At 39.8% G+C, this 26123-nt stretch overlaps 1 protein-coding gene across 16 annotated transcripts in view; it reads right to left on the reverse strand.

Annotated features, from left to right (window-relative positions):
* Positions 1 to 26123, reverse strand: part of si:ch211-285f17.1 (sickle tail protein homolog) — a 422785-nt gene that overhangs the window by 16324 nt on the left and 380338 nt on the right. For all 16 annotated transcript variants that reach the window (XM_060921371.1, XM_060921379.1, XM_060921372.1 and 13 more), the window contains 4 exons: positions 24348 to 24495; positions 7217 to 7628; positions 6141 to 6363; positions 4339 to 4661 (listed from right to left, as the gene is read on the reverse strand). In XM_060921371.1, the coding sequence (XP_060777354.1) occupies positions 4339 to 4661; positions 6141 to 6363; positions 7217 to 7628; positions 24348 to 24495 (1106 nt within the window). The remainder of the gene's footprint in view (positions 1 to 4338; positions 4662 to 6140; positions 6364 to 7216; positions 7629 to 24347; positions 24496 to 26123) is intronic.

Below are 26123 nucleotides of genomic sequence, written 5' to 3' on the forward strand. Positions count from 1 at the left end.
TACTACGGAAGCATGCAGTTGTAATAACTGCAGAACACGGTTTAGCATTGTTTTGCTGAAATAATAAAGGCCTTCCTCGAAAAAGACGTCGTCTGGATGGCAGCATGCTTCTCCAAAACCTGCATACATCATTCAGCATTAATGATGCCTTCCCAGATGTGCAAGCTACCCATGCCATGTACGCTACTGCCCCCATGCCCTCATACCATCACAGATGCTGGCTTTTGAATTGTGCACTGATAAGCTGGATGGTCCCTTGCCTCTTTAGCCTGGAAGATGTAGTGTCCATGATTTCTAAAAAGAATTTCTACTTTTGATTCATCAGACCTCAGAACAATTTTCCACTTTGCCTCAGTCCATCGTAAAAGAGCTCAGGCCCAGAGACGGTGGTGGTATTTCTGGATATTGTTTGTTTATATATAGTTTTAACTTGCATTTGTGGATGCAGTAATGAACGATTTTCACAGACGATGGTTTTCTGAAGTGTTCTTAAGCTCATGCAGTGATTTCCACTGTAGAATCGTCTCTTTTTAATGTAGATCATCACTGCTTTGTCCCGTATGTACAGAGATTCTTCCGGATTCTCTGAATCTTTTAATGATATTATGTACCATAGATGATGTGATCCCCAAATTCTTTGCAATTTTACACTGAGGAACTTTATTCTTAAAATTGTTGCACCATTTGCCCATGCAGACTTTCAGAGAGTGGTGAACCCCTTTGTGAACCCTTTACTTCTGAGAGACTCAGCCTCTCTGGGATGCTCTTTTTATACCCAATCATGTTACTGACCTGTCGCCAATTAACCTAATTAATTGTTTAACACTGCACACCTTTTCCAGTCTTTTGTTGTTCCTGTCCCAACTTTTTTGAAACATGTTGCTGGCACTAAATTCAAAATGAGCATATTTTTCAGCAAACAATAAAATTTCTCAGTTTCAACATTTGATATGTTCTCTTTACACAATTTTCAATGAAATATAGGGTTTCCATGATTTGCAAATATCGCATTCTGTTTTTATTTACATTTTACCACAGCATCCCAACTTTTTTGGAAATGTGGTTGTTCTGTATATTTACACTGCTCAACAGCTACATATGATTGCTTGTTGTTATACACATCCTGGCACCAACATGTCTAATGGTCTAGCTTTTGAAACTAACATTTGAGACACAGCTTGGTTTCAAGACAGTGGAACTGAAACAGTGGTGGTGAGGGTTGGGACAGTGTAATGACTTTTTATGTGGTCAACTTCTAGAGGAAATATGAACTCATAATAAGGTGCTTATTGGCATTTGAGTTTATGTTAAACACTTTTTGAGAAAGGCGCTCTTTTCAAATGCAAAGATGCCAACATCTAATTCTGAAAAAAGACTAACAGAAAATTAACTGTTTCAGTGGATTAATTTGCCTCTACTCTTGTTTATGAAGTGGTAAGCAGCACAAGATACCCTGCTAGCAGAGTGGAAAAAGTTCAGCTAAGCAGTGGTAGTTTAAAAATAAATAAATAAATAAATGAAGCACAGCAGTCTGTAAATAGACAAGGCCAGCAGTACATGTGTTTGGTCACAAAACTACCAGTCAGCCAGTCAACTTTACTGTACCAAGAGTGCTAAAGTGACCTGTTCTTGTGCCTGACTTCTGAATGAACTCAGTCTTGGGGAATGGTCTGCCCTCATGTTTAATTCTCAATCTCTCTTCATAAGTAAGAGCAACAAAAGACTTCCAAAATCAGTTTGATAGAATTAGCAGTGCATCCCCATATTGAATCAAAAACAAACAAACAAACAAACAAAAAAAACAGCCAAGTTACTCGCTAACTCAGCTAAATTTCACTGAAGAAGGTAATGACAACTAGCTAATTAACACCTATGAATTCAACTCTACCATCTGTGTAAATTTTTTTTTTTACAGATAAGGGTACTCAACTGATTTACTACTGCAGCTCCAAGCACTTGACTAGTCTGCATGGCACTGATATATCTTTGTTTAATATGTCAGTCATGCTCATAACCCTTTCAATGATTGGCAGTTGGTTATAAGATTCACTTCCCTTGAGAGGTGAGCCAATCATTATATGGAGAAGCCATGTATCCAGGCAACACAAAACTACATTTACACAAAGTGTACTGCCCAATACCCATTGAAAGTGATGATACACTGGTAAAACTTTCACTGTCACATACTCAAAATTTTAGAACTTGTGCTTCCTAAGTAGTCTTAAAGTAATCACATGCATGGTCGAGATACAATTGTTAGAACATTTAGGACTGTATTCTAGATTAGAAACTTAAGTCCAACTTAAGTTACATCAATATTTATGCACAGAGGTGGACAAAGTACCCAGCTTAAGTCAAAGTACAGATACCAGTAGCCGGTAATGTTACTCCAATACAAGTGAAAGTTGTACAGTCAAATTTTTACTTAAGTTAAAGTACTGAAGTACTTGCTTTTAAAAATACTTAAGTATTAAAAGTACATTTTCTGTCAACGCATTTTTGTATTATTGCCACAACGCGTACAATACCTAATGCCGTGACCAAAGACAGAAATGTGAATTCACAAAATGAACACATGCTGTGCCATCATGGTGGTTTAATGTTAAGTTAGCTAGTCAGTAAAGCTCCACCTGACATGCTGGCCAACGCTTTTCAAACTCGAAATCATATTGGGTAACTAACGCTACTAGAAAAGAAAGATTTCTACATTCTGTTTATTTGGCAAGATTATGCTAAAACATATTTCTGAAAGGACTTCAGATAAGTTAATGTTATTCATGTTAGCGCAACTCTGTTTTTACATGCTAACTGTGTCCAAGTTAACTAGCTATGTGTTAGCAATAGCCATGGACAAGGATATGGTAATTTGGCGGGCAAGTCCATAGAAAGTCATTTGACTAACCAGACTGCATAGCTACGTTTGCAACGTTATTGCTAGCTCTAAAAGCACAGACAACTTCGTTGCAAGATTTCTCCTGGAATAAAACGTTTATATACAGTACCTCAATACGCTTCCGCAGGTTGGATGGCAAGTTTTTGTAGGCTGTGATGTGGTTTGTTTTCGGCAAACATTTAAAATGAAACATCTTTATTCCTTTCAGAAAACTGAAACATGGGTTCTAGCTATAGCAATGAGTACGTGCATTCCCCAGAAGAACCGCCACCTTCCATTTTGCCATCAACTGGTCATGTTAAATAATGCTGTGGAGAAATCACTGAACTTGGTTTTATACAGTCTATGGACGTGACGTGACCCTAGTGATTACTGATCAGCTGTTTCAGTGTCATCTACGATAAAACCAATCACGTTTTAGAAAAGAAAAACATCCACTTTCAAATCTGCTTCATAGTAACGAGGACCTTGATAGAAATGTAGTGGAGTAAAAAGTACAATATTTGTCTTTCGAATGTAGTGAAGTTAAAGTCATAAGTTTTTAAAAAAAAATACTCAAGTAAAGTACAGATACTCAAAAAGTTCACTTTAGTATTCAAGTAAATGTACTTTGTTACTGTCCACCTCTGTTTATGCATGGAAAGTCCTCTGTATTCAGAGTCAAGTGAATTTTCTTTGTTCCCCAAACAGATTATACAAATCACCTAGATATCATTCAGACCTCTGCAGGTTTTTCTTATTCCAGATTATCCCCCAGTAGAAGTGTTTCAGTAGCACCTAGACCACAGTCTTTAAGCACAAGCACTTGGCTTTAATAAGCAGATTCTTTTCTCTGCTGTCAAATATATGATGCAACAATAGCAAGACGCAATTTCAATCCAAAAATAAAAGATTAACAAGATGATATATGAATGAGAAGAAAGCAAGCATTAATCATCTGACAGAAATCTAGTATATTAACGATATATTGCTGCATAAATAATCCTAGTTGTAATTAACAAATTAACCACTGCAAATTTTATTTAACAGTATTAAAATGAATAATTTTTATGAATGTGGTTGTATACCCCAAATTGTTATTTAATTTGCATTCCTCCAGCTTATTGTTCTAATGGTATGCAAAAAGGGCTTATTATACTGTATATTCTTATTTAATATGCAATATCCATGCCTATCTTAGACTTTTTTTTTCTGAAAAAAATCTGAAATATCCCAAACTACTTCCTATCTGGTTGACTTTAAGACCTAATAATATTCCTCAGTCATTTAAAATGTGGAAATATGAAGTATTGATCTGTTACATGTTCACTATGTTATGTGCAAGTGTGAAGGCAGACACAATTGGTTACCAAGTATGACTCCTTCCTGTTTCACAAATACTTTGACACTGGAATTGGAATATAAACTAAGGCACACACATACATATACACAAAAACAAATAAAACCTGTGCAGATCCAGACTCCTTCCTGCAGGTGTATATGACCTCTCCTGAGCGGGTGGTGGTGACTCCTGTGCTGTTGATGTAATTCCTGCGTGGGGGAGGTGGAGGGGGAGATTTGTTGGCCTTGTCTGAGCTCTGACTTGTTTTAGTGGCTTTGTCTTGAGACTTTGGTGGTCTTTCCAAGCTTGTTTTGATTGACAGGTTGGGTTTTACAGGTTTACTCAACACTGCTGTTTTAATGGCCTTTTCAACTTGGGGTTTTGGAGCTTTATCAGGTCCTGATTTAGTGGACTTCTCAGAGCTGGGCCTTTCAGGCTGCTTATCCTCTGCAACACAGTCAGTACAATCATAAACATAGTACAGCACGCAAGTACATTAGGACTAATTAACATTAAAATCTGACAAAAGGGGGGGGAATCAAATGTAGCTATGTTATTTCTGAAATAATAAACCTAGGTTTTTCTGCTGAAACAACCTATTTTTGTTCCCTTCGCAAGGCAAAAAACTTTACTTGAACACAAACACCTTTGGGTAACATTTAATGTGACTGTAAATCTGAACAAGTACGAGTTGATCTCAACAGAATGTGTGGTATAATTTATTTATTTAACTAGAATCAAGGTAACCCTAGTGAAAAATCTGTACTTAACTGTACTGTATATTCTAAATATACTAATGGATACAGTATACATACTTAATTAAAATACTACGAATACTAATCTCAAACATTTGTAAGTAACCTTTGACCACAGTTATAATTTTTGAGGCGTCGACCCAAAACAAACAACAAATGAAAGAAGCTGTGGCACAAGCCTGGAAAAGCATAAAAAAACAAGAATGCAACATTCAGTGATATCAGTGGGTCACCTGCTTAATGCAGTTATTATAAGCAAAAGATATGCAACCATACACTTAACAGTTATTCCACGAAATCGAGTCGTACATAAGCTAACAGCCAAAGAGGCACGTAGTGCTGAGTTGGCTATAAGCCATGTATGACTCGATTCTGTGGAATAACTGTTTTATTCTATCTACATTCACTAGATTTTGAGAAACAGAGGATTTTTATTTTTTTGCAAATTCAATAAATAAAAACTTTATACAAAACGTCCGACAAAATCATTTACGCTTATAATGTAAATAAACCGGCGAAATGACAGTAGCAATTTGTGAAAAATGCTATAATAATTCTTGAAAAATAAAAAAGATACATTCTTCCCATCAAGTGCTTTTATTCCATATTTTGTTGCTTTTTTTGTATATATTTGGGGTTTTGTTTTTGAGCAGAGTTTTTATTTCGTCCTCAGTTGGTTCAGTAACACGCTCCGTCATTTTGTTTTTTTTCTACTCACGGTATATGAGCCTAGTAGTAGCCAATCAGAGCACACGATTGCGCATATCTAGTGAATGTGGATAGAATAAATAGGTGTTATTTACTTCTTTCTGTTCAGTACTTTTCCTTACGTAAAAATTGGGTGGTTTGTTACCAAAGGTGCCATGTCCTAATTTGTTGAACACATCTAGTTGTAAATATTAGAAAATGAAAGTTGAAATTCTGATCTATCATCTCATTCATCTTTTGATCTCAAACCAAAATGTCTTCAGTGAATAGCAAAAACAAAACAAAACAAACAAACAAACAAAAATCAGCCTTGCTGTTCCAACACTCTTGGAGTGGACTGTATATTGAAAGAAAGTACCGGTATATTAAACTCAAAATAGTTGTTTCTTTTTAGCACAAGTATACAAGTGTGACTGCAAAACTGCAAGTGCCAGTGAGAAGCAAGTGGAGGATGACCTCTGACCTTGTGTTGGGGGTGCAGAAGGCTTGGGTTTCTCCACTCGCTCCTCTGAGGTAGAAGGAGGTGCTGCAGCAGGGCTTGGCAGAATCCCACCCCCAACTGAAACATCCATGCTTGGTATTCCTCTCAGCATGTTGGCTTCTGCTTCCTGCAGCATCTTCTCAAACTCCAATCCGTCATAATGACACATGCTATGCCGCTTTTCTTCCCACTCTTTCTCAGCCGCCTGGACAAAGACAGATGGACAGAGAAAACTAAATAAAGCACAAAATCAAGATAACTATGGACAAAGAGAGTAAGAGAAATCAAATTTACATGAAATTCATCAAGGTGAACTTAGCTATGGGGAACAGAATCCAAAAACCAAAAACAATGAGCATGGATCAATGACTACCCTACGTCTCAAATGAGAAAGTTTAACCATCATTATAGAGGATCGACTATAACCTAGAACCCCCCCCCCCCCCATATGGCACTTGAATTTCAAAAATGAGTACCTTTACAAGTTTTAAATGTTTTCATAACATTTTAATCATATCTTCCACTGATGTGTTATTACCTCCGCCAACTTTCTTGGAGGTTATGTTTTTGCCTCCGTTTGTTTGCCTGTTCCCAACATAACTCAAAAAGTAGTCAATGGACTTTGATGCGATTTTGAAGAAAAGTGGACCATGGGCCAAGGAACAATTGATTAGATTTTGATGCAAATCTGAATATATAGATTGGTGTAGGTATGCACTCTACCAAGTGCCCTTCTAGTTTAAACCTTTTAATTATTTGTTCACCAGTTGTTTATTTATGTATAGCTTTGCACAATGCACTCTTATAAGTACAATATGTTGGACTGGATAGAATGTATTACAAACAGAAAAAAGGTCTTTGAACAAATACTCATTAGAACTGTGGCAAATAGAAAACAAAAAATGTTACAAGCAAAAAAAACCCAACCAACCAACAAAAAAAAACCTGAGCACTAAGCACTGGACTTTTTTTCCTTTTGCCTATGTTCAGCTGAATTTTTTCAGTGAGGAAAATCTAGGGTATCTGCTGCTTAAATGTACATTTCCTTTGGTACTCACCTCAATGGATGGGGCTCTGTTTTTGCCCTTGCTGTGACTGATGATCTCCTCGATAAACAGGCTTGAAGTTCCACTGCTAGGAGCTCCATTACAACGGGTCACATTACAACTTAAAGTCACTCCACTGCTGCTGCTCAGTGGTGGTGCATGTTCTGGCTGAGCTGAGCTGCATGTCTCAACATGCCTCGTGTTGCTGATCTGTTTTGTAGGCAACTCCGAAGCGGGTGAGTAAGAGCTCTGGCCACAGTGGGATAACAGAGGCTGGGAGTTGACAACCTCTGAACTCAAAGAGGATTTCTGAGGCTCAAGCAGAGTGATAGTGCTGTGGAGATCAGCAGGAGGCGCTGGTTCTCCTTCATCAACTACTGTGGTGACCGAATCTGAAGATTTCAGTAAACCTTCTGTGGCACACCTATAGAATACAAACATACACAGGTTTAAAACAGTAAAGGGCCATATAAACAAAGAATCTTTTAAGCAGCTCCTTCCTAGGAAGATTTCTATAAAGCCATACTACTGTTGCAACACATGCAAAATGTGGCTTGGCTTGCTGGAATAAGCAGGGACGTCCCTGAAAACACATTGTCTGAATGGCAGCATATGTTATTTACATTTTACACAGCATCCTAACATTTTTGGAATCAGGATCGTACATCAGCCTTGTCTAACTGGCAGAGGAGGAGGCGTCACAGTTATTTATAATGATAATCAAGGTGTCACACGAAAACCTGGACATAAATTCAATGCATTTGAAGATCTTTATACTAATACACTATATGTAGAAGAAAAAAAAAGTCTACTCGGTCAATAACACTAATTACTAGCTACAGACGCTCAGGGCCATATTCTGAACTCCTTTGTGAATTTACGAATTTCACCTCAAACCTGGATGTTTCTTTAGACAAACCATTAATTGTTGGAGACTAATATTCATTTTGATAATCTGGAAGACCCTCTGAGAACAGCGTTCATTGTCCATTCTAGATTCAGTAAGGGTTAATCAAAACGCAATAGGACCCACTGATTATGGTGGTCACACAATGTAGAAAATATGGTCACACTTCCACAGTATGAAGCTCTCTTGGATCATTACCTCATCTCCTTTAAAAAGTGTCTTAACCATAATATATGCACCTTGCCACACCACCGTGCCAAATGCACATTTCACTTCAGCTACTGCAAATAGTTTTACCAAAAATCTCCCAAAGCTATCAAATTTGGTATAACAATCACACACCTTAAAGCAGTACCTCCCCACCATAATAGAAGACAACAAAAATAATCCTAGATTCTTATTTAATACTGGAGAAAAATTAACTAGAAATAAGACAAGCACAGAAGCATGCACACCATCAATATGTAGTAGCAATGACTTCATGGTAAAACTGAGAATATCAGGCAAAAATTCAGACTATAAATTTAAGCCAGACAATTTGATAACCAATCATGTAAATAATAACTACATCAGATCAGCAATTAGAAATGTTTTACTCCCCTTTAAGACACCAAACTAATTTCACAATTTCCTCATCAAACTCATCAGCTTGGGCACTATATCCCTTACCTATAAATTTCTTCAAATAGATTCTACCAGAAGCAACTGAACCTCTTCTAAAAATAATACAATTTTCCCTTAGTACTGGCTATGTACATGAACCTTTTAAACTAGCAGTTATCAAACTCCTGATTTAAAAAAAAAAAAAAAATGACCTTGAGCCCTGTCAGCTGTCCAACTACAGGCCAATATCAACTTACTTATCACCTTCTCGCTCACTCACGGCGCATAGGCCATCGACTACAAGCCTCCATCGTCTGCGATTTTGAGCCATCTTTTCTAGCTTTCCTCAGCTGTGTCCCTCCTTCCACATTTCCGCCTCTACACTTCGCCTCCATGTATTCCTAGGTCTACCATGCCGGCGCTTTCCAGATGGGTTCCACGTAAGAACCTGTTTGGTAATGTGATCTTTCGGCTTCCTCAGCGTGTGACTAATCCAAGTCCATTTCCTTCTACATATCAGTCTTCCGACCAGTTCCTGATTAGTCTTCTTCCAAAGATCCTCGTTCCTGATCTTTTTGGGCCACCAAATCCTAAGTATCCTTCTTAAACATCTATTAATAAATGCTTGTATTTTCCCCAGCATAGCCATTGTAGTCCTCCAAGTTTCTGAGCCATACAGCAACACCGATTTGACATTGGTGTTGAAGATATGTAATCTGGTTGATGATGTGGTGTCCCTCGCTTTCCCAACCTTCTGCAAGATATTAAAGGCTGCACTGGCTTTCCCGATTCTAGCTTTGATGTCATCATCTGTGCCTACACTTGTACTCACAATACTTCCAAGATACGTGAAAGACGAAACCTCCTCGATGTCACCCTTCTCCAGTAGAAGAGGGTTCTCGTTGTTAATCCTCATAGACTTTATCCTTACTAATGAATAGCCCCAGTTTAGCTGCTGACTGCTCCAGGGAGTCTGATCTTATCCTGCATCCGACTGTGGCTATGCGATAGTAGAATGATGTCATCAGCAAAGTCTAGATCATCCAGCTGGTTCCACAAGGTCCACTGTATTCCATTCCTTCTACCTTCTGTGCTCTCCCACATTATCCAGTCCACAGCTAGCAGAAATAGGAAAGGTGATAGTAAACAGCCCTGACGGACACCTGTCCTAACTTCAAATCTGTCGGTAAGGTTGCCCTCATGTAGAACTCTACAGGACATCCCGTTGTACGTATTCTTAATAAGACTAATGAACTTCTCAGGTATTCTGTAATGCCTTATTAAATTCCACAGTGATTCTCTATCGAGACTGTCAAAAGCCTTCTGGAAGTCAATAAATGCTATATACAGGGATGAGTTGAAAACGGCAGACAAGAAGCTGAGAGATCACCAAGCAGGCTTCAGACAGGATAGGTTATGTATCGATCAAATTGCAATGCTCAGAATTATAGTTGAACAGTCATTGGAATGGAAAAGGCCAATATCAAACCTGCCCTTTATCTCCAAGATCCTAGAAAAGGTTGGAACACAGCACTTGTGTTCATTCCTACATAGGAATAACATTCATGAAATGTACAAGTCAGGATTTAGGCCTCATCATAGCACAGATACAGTACTGGTTAAAGTACTAAATTACCTACTGCTAGCCTCTGATTCGGGTTGTATCTCCTTGCTTGTATTGCTTGACCTTAGTGCAGCTTTTTACACCACTGATCATAATATTCTCCTTGACAGACTAGAAAATGTCGTTGGAGTTAAGCATACTAAGGTAAAATTTGGTATTCCACAAGGCTTTGTTTCAGGCTCACTTTTTTCCTTTATATGCTATCTCAGTTAAATTATTAATTAAAATTAAACTGTTATGCTCATGACACACAGCTGTATGTTTCAGCAAAGCAACATGAGAGACACCCGCTTAATAAAATTGAGGATTATATGAAGGACATTAGACACTGGATGCTTATTAATTTCCTTCTGCTTAATGCTGACAAAACAGAAGTACTTGTACTAGGACCACATACAGCTAGAAGTAAGCTTTCTAATTGCGTAGAAACTCTGGATGGTCTCTCTCTTATGTGCAAAAGACCTTGGTCTGATTAGATTAGATTAGATAAAACTTTATTGATCCCTTTGGGAGGGTTCCCTCAGGGAAATTAAGATTCCAGCAGCATCATTACAGATAAACAGAGATGTTCAATAGTTTGTCCATAGACCTCTTCTCTGCCACCGTCACCAGAGAGTCCAGCTTCATGCCGACCACAGAGCTGGCCCGCCTGATCAGTTTGTCCAGCCTGGATGTGTCCTTCTTGGATGTGCTGCCCCCCCCCCCAGCACACCACGGTGTAAAACAGGACACTGGCGACCACAGACTGATAGAACATCCACAGGAGTTTCCTGCAGATGTTAAAGGACCGCAGCCTCCTAAGAAAGTATAGCCTGCTCTGTCCCTTTCTGTATAAGTGATTGGTGTTGCAAGTCCAGTCCAGCTTGCTGTCCAGCCACAGCCCGAGGTACTTGTAGGAATCCACAGCCTCCACCTCGACTCCCTTGATCAGAACTGGTCGTGACCTTGGTCTGGACCTCCCAAAGTCAATGACCAGCTCCTTGGTCTTTGAGGTGTTGAGCTGCAGATGGTTCCTGTTGCACCACACAGCAAAGTCCCTCACCAGGCTCCTATGGACCCTTTTCACGTGACGTCACGACAAACGCGGCCGCCATTTTGGACATGTACTGCCAGTAGTTTACCACAGCCAGCATTGAGGAACGGCAGCAAAGAAAGTGTTTATTTTCAGCAAGACTTCCATCATGCCACTATATTGTTGTGCACCTGGATGCAGTAACCATCAACAAACAAGGCAAGGTTTATCATTTTATCGGATCCCGACGGAGAAGATGGATAGCGGCCATTAACAGATTGGCAGCCCTCGGCATACCAGCGCTTGTGTAGTGACCACTTTGTTGGAGGTAAGATGAATAAAATTAGCCAGAAAAGGCATTACATTGCTGTTAACATTCTGTGGCGGCGAGTGTGTAACCAAATAGGCTAAAATAACCCATTGTAACCTCTTTGTTCTTCTGTAGTAGCTATTAGCTAACGACATTAGCTAGCGTTGTGTTCCTTTGCTGTTGGTAGACTGTAGGACAGATCAGAGGCAGTGTTCTACAAACAGCGCTTAATTTGAGGGGGAGCAAGCCGGAGCGCGCTCCGGAACCTCGGGCGTTGGCTCCGGCAGCTATTTACACTGGATCCAGTGATCCGACACCTCTCTTGACTATGTAACCAAAAAAAAAAACCATTGTCTTTAGGCTTGCCATCCTTCCACTTGCGAGTGGTAAGTGATCTGCGCTGGGATCACACACACAGCGGCTCAGTCCCGAATCGTGGCTCGTGCACTTCACTCGCGCGCTGTGTGAGCTGCGCAGGGCCGGAGTGGGCACCCTCCAGAGGGCACTCGCTGTTCAGGGCGGAGTGATTTGGAGCGCAGGATGCCTGCGGAGCTGAGCGTATCCGTGTATTGGTGTTGCTGTGTGCAGACGAATCGTGTATTGGTGTTGCTGTGTGCACACTAATCGCTTTTAAAAACGTTAATCTGATGATCCGCTGATACGGTCTAATGTAAACATGGGCTAAGTGTTCAAAACAAGAGGAACATGTATTTGTCTCTTAAATCCAGGCCGTTCCCTGTAATCTCTAACAACGGTTGGAGAAAGTAATGGCAAATAGCGAGTGCACAAACCATAGAAGGTAAACTGTACACAGCGCCAGGGCAGTGTGATGGTATGTCTACTTTAGATTGTGTTAGCTTATCAATGAACACACTCGTCACTCGATGAGTTTCACGTCTTTACGACGGATACTTAAATGTGTGTTAGGTATTATTGTTGCAGTCTAAGCAGTCATTGTAGCAGCTAGATGAGCGAGAACCGAAAGGGTCTGTGCCATGAACCGTTATTTCTGTACGGCGTTGCTAATGTGTCGTTACTGTTGTTATTTCTCCCTCTGCTCGCCCTGTAAATGCCCTACGTCGCTGGATAGCGAAGGTGTTTTCTGCATCTCGCTCTTTTTTCTTGTATGTTCTCCGTTTGTCGCCTTCCTCGCATTCAAACCAATTCGAGCCGAAGTCCGCTACATGTCCAAAATGGTGGTCGCGTTTACGAAGGTCACGTGACTGAAAAGGGTCCATACTCCTCCTCTCTGTCGTCACTGATACACCCAATGATGGCTGTGTCATCGGCAAACTTCTGAACGTGACACAGCTCCGAGTTGTAGCAGAAGTCGGCGGTGTACAGGGTGAAGAGAAGAGGGGTTATTGACTACAGTGTTTCCATTTGAAACTCGTGGAGATAACATTACTAGGATCAGGCCTTTAGATTACACTAATTTGGGCACATCAAAGGAGCGAAGCAACTGCGCGAACGAGCGTAGCGAGTGAGGGGCAGTGTTGCCAGATACTGCTGACGTTTTCCAGCCCAAAATATGTTCAAAACCCGCCAAAATGCACTTAAAACCACCCAAAATGTAAAATGTACTTGATGCCTATCTTGTAAAGTAAAAATATGCAGCTAAAGATCAGTATACTATTTGTAAATTGAACAACAATGCAAACAACTTCTAAATAGCAACATGAGACGGTCTGTGCTGGAGGTGAAAAATCTGCTGTCTGGTACTCGGCTCCGTATGGTTGAATCAGATTATAACTTTGCAATCATCTGCTGTGTTCTGAATCCTACATGCACCAGTAGGTGACGCACACGCATAATATTATGTAGGCTATGTTAGGCTACGATGCATATCTAACATCTGCATTGCTGAGGTTATTTATTTTTTATTTGTCTTTTATTTATTTATCTTTTTATTTATCCTGTTTTATTAATTTTATAGGCCTAGTTATTCTGCTTAATTTATTTTTGTTACATCCATGTATTTTCATCATCTGTTATCCTGATTTTTGTGGATTTGTTAGATTGTACCTGTTTTATATACTTCAATAAAAAAAAAAAAAAGTTAGGCTACGATGCATGGCTGAATGTAACATGAGAAGAGAAAATGGACAATGGATTGTCACTCTTATTTACTAGTTTATGAGTTCAGTTTCTGCACTACATTACACACATTCATATTAGTCTTACAGTTACATCGACTTTTTTTTGTTTAAATAATACTTAATGAGATTAATTTAGGCCAATGCTCGATTTTGGCTGTTTAAAATACCTAAGGGGTACTGGGTAAACTAGGTTTATGACTTGCCTCAGTTGACCAAAGATAGCTGTTTTTCCTGATTTCCTTCACATATTCAAGAACATCATTCAGCTTAGGTGTTTACATTCTCTCCCATCTCTGCTTTCTAGTGGTAGTGAAACTATATAAACATCTGATAAAAACCCGCCGAACTAACGTCAAACCCGCCCAATTGTTGTCAACCAGCCCAAGCCATTTTTTGCCCGCAAAGTAGAATTCGAAACCGCCCAATCTGGCAACACCGGGAGGGGGGTTTCCCCCCTTTGGCGCGCGGAAGAAAATTTCTGATTGCAGGTCAAATTTCCTCTCTCATAGAGGTTTCAGATGTCTAAATTGATCAGAATGATAGTATGAATTTTTGCCTTTTTTGAAGCAGGTACGAGTTAGACGGCGGCTCTCATAAGTGTCGCTTTGCTTGTTGTGCGAGCGTCCTGTAGTAACAGGCCGTCCACGTGGCATCGTGGCTTCCAGAAAATCAAAGCAGAAACGCTAGCATACGAGTCAATGGCAGATGCCATAACCAATCAAACCTCGGGAATCCAACTTCCGCCGATCAGGAAAGAGATTGGTACCTTTCTGAGTGGGTTATAGGTAATGTTCCGTCGCTTGCTTGACATTTTCGGTCGATTTTGGAAATAACTTAATTGTTTTGATCGGAAATCGGAACGATCAAGGTGTGATAAAGATGTGTATCAGCCCTTTTTTACTTGATTAATTTGGGGACGCTAATTTGGGCGCATTTAATTTGGGCACACCGTTAAACGGCCTGGCCAAGGTGTAATTTAAAGGCCTGAGGATAGCCGCCTTTCATCTCAGAAATACTGTTAAGATATGAAACATGTCACTATATGATTCAGGAAAACTAGTTCAAGCTTTTGTTAATTCTAAGTTGGATTATTGTAATCTCCTATTGTCAAGATTTTCCAGTAGATGCATAAAATGCTCCAGTAGTTAGTCCAGAATACAGCAGCTTTACTAGAACCAGAAAAGAGTAAACAGTCTTTACTAGAACCAGAAAATATTACCATATCACCCCTATTTTATCCACACCATATTAGCTCCCAATCAAATTTTCCATCGATTATAAAATACTACTATTAACCTATAAAACACTTTCTAATTAGTGTTCAGGACTCAGACACAGTTACAGTGCTTAAGCCTAGCCTGAAAATATTTGTTTAGTCAAGAATTTTGAATTGCTTTTCTTGGGTAAAGGATCAGAACTGGAGGGTTCATGGGCATAGAGTGTTTTAGTGAACTGGAATATTTGGATGCTGTCACATTGCCTCACAAATCCACCCCACAAACCTGCCTCTGCTTTTGCCTCTTTCTTAACAGGTACATTATTACAACCTCCTCCACCTTTCGCATGTTTGTTGTTGTCAGAACCTTTTGACCCTGAGCTGCCACCTAGTGGATGCACTGCTTAGCATCTACGCCAATGTAAAGGAGGCATGGAAATACCGGTATGTGGACAGTGACAGTTACATTGTTTGAAATAGATGCATTTATTTTCATATGTAAAGGGAGTATAAATGAGCCTTAAAGATTAATGAGGATGGTACCACTTAGAAATCATGAAGAAGGCTTAGGACGGCAATTTCTATGATAGCCTTAGGACAGCAACTGCTACAATGTCTCAATCACTGAACAGTTGATAACGTGGTTATACAACCCCAATTCCAAAAACGTTGGGGCACTGTGTAAAGCATTAATAATAACAGAATGTGAAGATTTGAAAGACATGGAAAACCTACATTTCATTGAAAATAGTATAAAGACAATATATCAAATGTTGAAACTGAGAAATGTTGTTGTTTCTTGAAAAACATATGCTTATTTTGAATTTGAGGTCAGCAGCATATTTCAAAAAGCCACAAAAGACTGACAAAATTGTGTAATGCTAAAAAAAACCCCTAATTTGGTTAACTGGCAACAGGTCAGTAACATGATTGGGTATAAAAAGTGCATCTCAGAGAGACTCAGTCTCTCAGAAGTAAAGATGGGGAGGGGTTCACCACTCTGTGAAAGACTGCATGGGCAAACAGTGCAACAATTTAAGAATAACGTTCCTCAATTTAAAATTGCAAAGAATTTGGGGATCACATCATCTATGGTACATAACATCATTGAAAGGTTGAGAGAATCTGGAGAAATCTCTGTATGCAAGAAACAAGGCTGAAAACTGACATTGGATGACTGTGATCTTCAGGCCCTCAGGTGACACTGTATTAAAAGCAGACATGTCTGTAGTGGAAATCACTGTATGGGCTCAGGAACACTTCAGAAAACCATAGTCTGTGAAAACAGTTCATTACTGCATCCACAAATGCAAGTTAAAACCATATATACACAATATCCAGAAACACTGCCACCTTCTCTGGGCCCAAGCTCTTATGATGGACTGAGGCGAAGTGGAAAATTGTACCAAGGTCTGACGAATCAAAATTAGAAATTATTTTTAGAAATCCTAGACATCATGTCCTCCAGGCTAAAGAGGAGAGGGACCATCTGGCTTGTTATCAGTGTACAGTTCAAAAGCCAGCATCTGTGATAGTAGGAAGGTGCATTAGTGCACATGACATGGGTAGCTTATACATCTGGGAAGGTTTCATTAATGCTCAATGATATATACATCTTTCAAAGCAATATGCCGCCATTCAGACAAAATCTTTTTCGGGGAAGGCCTTCCTTCTTTCAGCAAGACAATGCCAAACTGTTTTCTGCACATATTAAAACTGCATGGCTCCGCAGTAAGAGAGTCCAGGTGCTAAACTGGCCTGCCTGCAGTCCAGATCTGTCTCCCATTTAAAACATTTGGCACAATATGAAGCGCAAAATATGACAAAGGAGACCCCAAACTTGAGCAACTGAAACTGTTTATCAGGCAAGAATGGGACATGTGTCTTTCAAAACTACAGCAGTTGGTCTCCTCAGTTCCCAAATGTTTACAGAGTGTTGTTAAAAGTAGAGGTGATGCAACACAGTGGTAAACATGCCCCTGTCCCAATTTTTTTGAAATGTGTTGCTGGTATTACATTCAAAATGAGCATATATTTTTCAAAAAACAATAACATTTCTCAGTTCCAATATCTGATATATTGTCTTTGTACTATTTTCAGTGAAATAAAGGATTTCCATAATTTTCAAATTATCGTATTCTGTTTTTATTTACAGCTTACACAATGTCCCAACTTTTTTGGAATTGGGGTTGTAGAAGAGAAATTATTTATAAATCACACTATCTGGTGTCCACCAGAAGAGGGATGATGGGTTCCCTTTTGAGATTGGTTCTTCTCAAGGTTTCTTCCTCATATTTTCTTAGGAAACTTTCCTTGCCATAATCACCTCTGGCTTAAAATTTTTATCAAGAATATACATATTTCTATAAAGCTGCTTTGTGACAATGTCCATTGTTAAAACTGCTATAGAAATACAATGGATTGAATTTCTGTGTCAAATTAGGAAGTTATTTATAACCTGAAATATACTATAATAAAATTAAAGTCAGATGCCAGACTTCACAGAAGTTTGATAAGGGTTTGATTAAGACGTGTCATGTCTCTACTATGTGTAGACAGACAAAGACGCAGCCAGTGAGACAATATGGACAAAACTGAACAAAGATAAAGAGATGAAAACCATATCAAATCTGGCCAAAAGTTTGTGGACACCTGACCATCGCATCAATATGTGGGCCTTTCCCAAACCTTTACCACACAGTTGGAAGCACACAATTGTACAGGATCTTTCTGTATGCTGTAGCATTACAATTTCCCCTCACTGGAACTAAGGGGCCCAAACCTGTTCCAGAATGATGATGACTACATACATAAAGCAAGGCTCATAAAGACATTGTTTTTCAAGGCTGGAGTGGAAGAATTTGAGTGGCCTGCCAGAGCCCTGACTTCAACCCCAACAAACGCCTTTTGGATGAAGTGGAACGCCAACTGTGCCCCAGGCCTCCACACCCAGAATCAGTGTCTAACCTCACTGATAGTCTTGTGGCTGAATGGGCAACCCCCCATCTGTATTCCAACATTTCTAGGAAATCCTTCCAAGAAGAGTGGACCTTACTATAACAACAAAGGAAGGACTGGATCTGGAATGGGATGTTAAAAAAAAAACACATACAGTGGATATAAAATGTCGACACATCCCTGTTAAAAATGGCAGATTTTTGTGATGTAGAAAAATGAAACCAAGTTTAATCATGCTAGAATCTTTTTCACCTTTATTATGAAATTGCATATAAAAATCAAGTAACAGCCAATCAGAAATACTCTAGGGAAAAACAAAAAACTTCCAATACAAGCTTTGCACCATCATGTGACTCAGTGGCGGCTGGTAGTCTTTCAAACAGGGGAGGCTGGTCGGTTACGATATTTCCAGATTTTAAAAGAAAAAACACATAAATTTTGCCCATACTCTTGCCTCTGATCTGGCTGATTGTTGGCAGGGTCACAAACTGTGAAATAACAGGCTCTTTTGGCCCATTAGCCTACTGTCCAATATACATGATGGTGGTGTTGGGGGGGGTATATTTTAACATTTTATATTTTAAAATTGTGGCATGTTGTTTAAAAATTTATCATTATTGAAAGCAGCTCTTTGTCAGGAACCTCAGCAGTAACAGCAGTGTGTTTTGGAATAGGCACAAGCACTGACCTTGGGGAGCCAAACATAGAGCTGGGTGCCACACATTTCATTCAATGATACTTTCCCTATATTTTACTTATTTTGACTGAGAAATGTTTTATTGACAATTTTGATAACCCTTCACTTTTAATCCAGGTCTGTAGTGTGAAATGTTCTCGGCTGTGTTTTTGTTTAAAAATGTTTTCCAAATTGTAGCTGTGTTTAATTCATATCCAGAAAAATATATATTCCAATATAATATACTCAGCATAAACATTTTAAATAGATTCTATATTTTTGGTCCATCCATGACATATTACTAAAGTAGCCCATTTGCTGTTGTTGATGTGGGTCACTTGCTGTTAGCCAATTCACTTTCTCGTACCAGGAGAGCTGAAAGGAATGAGTATTATTCCCTACCTTTTTCACCAAGTCAATTTGAGGCGTTGGTCTACCCTGCTCTTTAATTTTAATTTTTTCCTCGAAAGGAAGACTGGCAAATGGCTTCGCCAAAATTAAATCAGCAATGCTTGGCATCCGTGTGCAGCTTTCTTGCTAGCTGACTAGCCCCCTCAAGTTCAAGTTCAGTCACTCAAATAAACGAAATTTCTGGAACTAAGATAGCAAACTTGACAACACTATATTTACACTTTATTTACAATGAAAATATATACAAACTAAAAAAGTTGGTAGAAACCGTATATAATGAATGAAATCGAAATGTAAACTGATCTCTTACAATACACCACAGCACTTGCGAATCCGCATGGGACTGAACTGAAATTCACCGCTGCCTGTCTATATTTGAAACGAGCTGTCAATCAAAGAAAATATCCGGCCGCTTTCACCAATCACCAGTCTCCTCGCGGAAAGCTTTGCCATGTCCCTCCCACTGTGAGGCTGGGAGTCCGTAGGCGGGCATTTTCGCAGTATTTGTCCAATAACCGTCTTGCATTTTGATATTGAAAAGCGCATAGCTCCCAAATGCCATTGAAGTCCATTGAGGCTGGGAGTCTGTGGGACTCCGTGGGCGGGCGTTTTCGCAGTATTTGTCCAATAATTGTCTTGCATTTTGATATTGAAAAGTGCATAGCTCCCAAATGCCATTGAAGTCCACTGAGGCTGGGCTGCATCGCGTTGTCACGAGGGGGAAACACTCACGCACACATTAGGCGAACTGGGGAAAGTTATAACGGAATGATTTTGCACTGTAGTTGGGTTGAGCACATATATTTCTATGATTCTGGATCTGAAATAGCAATGTTATAAGATCGGCTATAACATAAGCCTAGCGCAATTCATCCTACATGATGTTCGTCATTTTTAGAGGAGGCTGAGCCTCCCTCGTTGTCTTAGAGCAATCGCCCGTGATGTGGCCCCATAGCAATGGTAACTACGCCGCCGTGATGGGGGGCATGCTTGTAGTGCTTCATTCAGATGAGTTAGTTGTTATTGATTGGTACGGGAAGGTGCTGCTGTGTTTTTGGATATGCAAATTGTTTTGAACGAAACGAAGATATCAGGTTTTTTAATTTACCAAAAGTAATTCATCATCAGGAGGAAAAAAATGGAGAGATTTCTCAACGTAGAAGGGGAAAATGGGGGAAAAAAATTCAGCCGGACTCTGTGCTGAATGGAGGGGTCAAAAATCTTATGGTATGCTCACTTCATTTCCACGAAGGTAAGAATAAAAAAAATAATTTCACAACTTCGGCAAGGTGCTCATTCTTATATAGTGAAGTGAATATGAGCAACACAGCGGCTCGGCACAGCCTCACCTTCACCGAGACTTAAAGTGCATTTACATTCGGGGATCCTCTGGAGTGCATTGTGTGCATGCTTGGGATCCAGTCATTATGGGAAACACCTGATGCTGATTTGAGTGCAATCAGCACGTGCACATAAGGACTTTGTTTTCACAGAGACTTTGTGAAGTATTGTGCCAGATCTGTCTACTGCCGCATGCTTAAGTGCAAGAAGAGTGCATCATCGCCAAGTCTAACTCCTCCTCATGTCAGCTCGACCCTGTCCCTACTCCTGTACTCAAGGCATGCTCCACAATCATCTGTGAACCAATTGCATTGTTGGTTAATTCATGCCTCAATTCTGGTGTTGTTCCCACTTCCCTCAAAATGGCTGCAGTTACTCCCATTTTAAAGAAGCCTGATTTAGATCCAACCTCTCTGTCCAATTACTGACTAATCTCCAACCTTCCCTTTTTAGCAAAAATACTGGAAAGAGTGGTTGCTTCACAACTTCATTCCTTTCTCATTGAAAACAATCTGTATGAGCCCTTTCAATCTGGTTTCAGCACACATCACAGTACAGAGACTGCTCTCCTGCGAGTGGTAAATTACCTCCTTCTATCTGCTGATAGTGGTTCACTTAACATTCTCATTCATTTATCTGCTGCATTTGACACCAATCATGACACACTCATCTCCCGTCTGTCAGATATTAGCATCACAGACATAACCCTCCAATGGTTTTGGGCCTACCTCACCAACAGATGACAGTTTGTCACACTGGGTCTACATAAGTCCTCCATGTCCCCTATTACTTGTGGTGTCCCCCAGGGGTCTGTTCTTGGGCCCCTCCTTTTCCTTATATACATCCTGCCCCTTGGCCAAATTATTCATAACCATGGTCTTAACTTCCATTGCTACACTGATGACATCCAGTAATATCTCACTACATCCTCCCCTGCTGACCCCCCTCCAAGTTCCCTCAATGACTGTCTATCAAACCTAAAAGTTGTGGATGCAGAATAATTTTCTAAAACTTAACACAGATAAAACAGAAATCATGCTTATTGGCCCCAAATCTTCATTGTCCAAATCCTCCAGTTTCAGTCTTAATATTGACGGTGCACTTGTTAAATCTTCACCTGTTGTTAGAAACCTTGGCATACTGCTTGACCCCTCACTCAACTTTGATCCCCACATTAAATTCCTCACCAAGACTGCTTTCTTCCACCTCCGGAACATTGCCTGTCTTCGCCCCTTTCTTTCCACTAGTGATGCTCAAACTTTGGTCCACTCCTTCATTATGTCCTGCTTAGATTATTGTAACTCCCTTCTTATTGGCATCCCTACTAAATCCCTTCAAAGATGACAATACATTCAGAACTCTGCAGCGAGACTCCTCACCCATACCAAATGATCTGCTCATATCACCCCCATTTTTCCTCAGCTTCACTGGCTACCTGTTCTATCCAGAATGAAATATAAAATCATACTACTCACCTTCAAAGCTCTCCATAACTTTGCTCCTTCTTACATCTGTGATCTTCTGACCCCTTATAATCCATCCCGCTCTCTCAGATCCTCTAGCTATAATCTCCTTGCTGTTCCTCGCACTAGACTCTCTACCCTGGGTGACAGGTCCTTCAGCGCCATGGCCCTGAAGCTCTGGAATTCCCTTCCTCAACCCCTCTGTGATTGCTCTTCTCTTCCTTTCTTCAAATATCATCTCAAAACCTTTTCTGTTTCATGAACATAAACTCACCACTCTTTAGCAACTCCTTTTTTTTGTGTGTGCGCGCCGTTTTCTCTGGCCTATGTAAAGCGACCTTGAGTTTGAGAAAGGCGCTATATAAATGTAACTTACTATTATTATTATTAGCAGGTGTGATATTTACAAAAACAAAACCTAAAGCAGAGTCATAAACATGGCTACAAAAATACATGACGGTGATAATGATAATACTTCACAAAGCATCTGTGTCCTTATATGCGTGCATTGATTGCACTCAAATCAGCATCAGGTGTTTCCCATAATGACTGGGTCTCAAGCAAGCGCACAAATGTGCTCCAAAGGATCCCCAAATGTAAATGCACCTTTTAAGCCTTGGTGAAGGTGTGGCTCTGGAGAGCCGCTGTGCTGCTCATGTTCACTTCACTGGATAAGAATGAACACTTTGCTCCAGTTCTAAAATTTTTTTTTTTTGAATTCTTACCTTTGTGGAAATGAAGTGAGTATACCATAGGGTTTTGACCTTTCCGTTGGACACAGAGTCCTGCTGAATGTTTTTTCCACATTTCCCCTTCTATGTTTAGAAATCTAACTAGTCCCCCCCCCCCCATAATGATGAATTACTTTTGGTAAATTAAAAAAATCTTATGTTCCATTCAAAATGATTTGCACATCCAAACACAGCAAAACATTCCCATAGCAATTAACTCGGTTGAATGAAGCACTACAAGTGTGCCCCCCATGGAGGCATAGTTACATTTCCTATGGGGTGATGTGATGGTGCAAAGCCTCTATACCCAGCTTGCTCAAATGTGCATGCTCTAAGTATGCATAATTAGGAATGTAGCAACATTCAGAATCAACCAATCACATCCAAACTCACGTGTATACCAAGGAGTATACACCTGCCATCGATTAAAGTGACTGATTAACCCCAAATATAGTTGTTCCTATAATATTTTCCTGACATAATCTCAGTAAAATCCAGCTGGAAAAGTCATGAGCTGCGAAGAGCTTACAAAGTAGGTATGAGGTTCACTGTTGAAAAGATCAATCAGGAGAGGGTTCAAAAAAATTTCCAAGGCACTGGCTATAGCATGGAACTCTGTACGGACAATAATCCACAAGTGGAGGAAATATGGCATAACACTGACATCACTAAGATCAGGACGTCTCTCTAAAATTGATGAGAAGACCAGGAGAAAACTGGTCAGGGAGGCTGACAAGAGGCCTATAGCACCGTTAAAAGAATTGCAGCAATTTCTGGCAAATACTGGTTGCTCCATATATATGTGACAACTGCCTCCTGAATTCTTCATGTCTGGGCTTTGGGGTAATGGTGGCAGGACACGAAAAAAAAAAACATGCCCAGTTAAAGTTTTGGGGAAAAAAATCCAATCCCCAAAAACCATGTGGAATAATGTGTTGTTATCTAATAAGACCAACATTTAACTATTTGGCTATAACCAACACCAAAAGATATGTTTGGTGCAAAAAACACGTCACCAAAAGAACACTACCCCCAAAGTGAAGCACGGAGGTGGCAGCATCATACTTTTGGGCTGCTTTTCTTCAGCTGGAACTGGGGCTTTAATCAAGGTAGAGGGAATAATGAATAGCTCCAAATACCAATCCATTGTGGCACAAAACCTTAAGACTTCTGCTAAAACACTTAAGATGAAGAGGAATTTCACCTTCAGCATGACAACGACCTAAAGCACATCTCCAAATCAACAAAGAAATGACCTCACCAAAACATGATCAAGGTTTTGGAATGGTCCAGCCACAGTCCAGATCTAAATCCAATTGAAAATCTGTGGAGTGAAGGACATGTCCAGCCAATCTGACAGAGTTGGAATGCTTTTGCAAGGAGGAATGACGAAAATATTGTGAACTCAAGATGTACCAAGCTGACTGAGTCTTAACCAAAAAGACTGAATGCTGTGATAAAATCTAAAGGCGCTCCAAGTAATCATTAATTTAAGGGTATGCTCATTTATGCAACCAAGTTATTGTACTTTTTTTTTTTCACCTACAATGATTCTTATTGTTGACTCAATTATTGTTCACCTTATCAGTTGCAATTTAACAATTAAGGTAGAAAAGGTTCTGACATGATTTCATCTTGATTTAAAAATAAATAAATAAATAAATAAATAAATAAAATCACATAAACCTGTCAATTAACAGAAGTGTGTAAACTTTTTATATCCACTGTATTAGTGTGATGGTCAGGTGTCCACAACACACACACACACACACACGCACGCACACACGTGTACCTTCGCAACGTGCTGAGTGTTTCAGTAAGTGATTTGACTCGCTTCAGCATGCTGTCCAGCTTGTGCGGCTCCTCTTTGAGAAACTTCACAGCCTCCACCTCCACTCGGAGCACAGCCCGCATTCGCCCTTGCAATGTTGGGAAGTCTCCTGATTAATCCCCCCAACACACCCACACAGAGAGAGAGAGAGAGAGAAATATAATCAAATTGCATTTTCATATGTAACAAACAACGTGTCAACTAAGCACTCTGCTGGGTGCCTGGTGGACAGCAGTAAACCAGCGCTTTCACTTACATCATTACTATACAGTTACGATCGAATATTATCAGACATAAGAACTAATTGATATCGATCCATGCTGGTTTTAGATTAAGGAAGGACACTAAGAAAGATGCTCATAATCGCTATTGAACTACACAATAATTGTTTACACAAGTGTTCAGAGTATGAAATTGTTCAGGGGATAAATAAAAAGCATACAATGCAAAGTTACATTGCCTACTATGAAAAAACCAGGAGGATAAAAACCTTCGGGGGGGAACCCGACTGGAAAGTATCCTCCTCAACCGAATGCAGTGTATGAACTCTGAGGGTTAGAGCTGCAATCTTAAAATTTCAAACTTGATGTCAAACAGTTGTCTGGTTACAACTGTCAACCGTCCAATAGCTTGTTGGAAGGTTGACAGTTGTAACCAGACAACTGTTTGACACTGTGTGGGCAAACAGTGCAACAATTTAAGAATAACGTTACTCAGTGTAAAATTGCAAAAAATTTGGGGATCACATCATCTATGGTACTTAATATCATTAAAAGATTCAGATAATCTGGAGAAATCTCTGTATGCAAGAGACAAGGCTGAAAACAGGCATTGGATGCCTGTGATCTTCAAACCCTCAGGCGACACTGCATGAAATACAGACACATGTCTGTAGTGGAAATCACTGTATGGGCTCAGGAACACTTCAGAAAACCATAGTCTGTGAAAATCGTTCATTACTGCATCCACAAATGCAAGTTAAAACCATATATAAACAATGTCCATAAACACCACCACCTTCTCTGGGCCCAAGCTCTTTTACAATGGATTGAGGCAAAGTGGAAAACTGTCCCAAGGTCTGATGAATCAAAAGTAGAAATTCTTTTTAGAAATCATGGACACCACGCCCTCCAGCCTAAAGAGGCAAGGGACCATCCGGCTTGTTATCAGTGCACAGTTCAAAAGTCAGCATCTGTGATGGTATGAGGGTGCAGTAGTGCACATGACATGCATAGCTTGTACATCTGGGAAGGCATCATTAATGCTGAATGACATATACACATTTCAGAGCAATATGCTGGCATCCAGACAAACTCTTTCAGGGAAGACCTTCCTTCTTTCAGCAAGACAATGCCAAACCACTTTCTGCACATATCAAAACTGTATGGCTTCGCAGTAAAAGAGTCTGGGTGCTAAATTGGCCTGCCTGACCATTTAAACATCTGGTGCATTATGAAGCACAAAATATGACAAAGGAGACCCTGAACTGTTGAGCAACTGAAACAGGACAACATTTCTCTTTCAAAACTACAGCAATTGGACTCCTCAGTTCTTCAATGTTTACAGTGTTGTTAAAAGTAGGGGTGATGCAACACAGTGGTAAACATGCCCCTGTCCCAACTTTTTTGAAAGGTGTTGCTGACATCAAATTCAAAATGAGCACGTTTTTCAAAAAACAAAATTTCTCAGTTTCAGCATTTGATATGTTGTCTCTGTTATTTTCAATGAAATACAGGG

The sequence above is a fragment of the Neoarius graeffei genome, chromosome 5 (assembly GCF_027579695.1).
Source record: "Neoarius graeffei isolate fNeoGra1 chromosome 5, fNeoGra1.pri, whole genome shotgun sequence".
Taxonomy (NCBI): domain Eukaryota; kingdom Metazoa; phylum Chordata; class Actinopteri; order Siluriformes; family Ariidae; genus Neoarius; species Neoarius graeffei.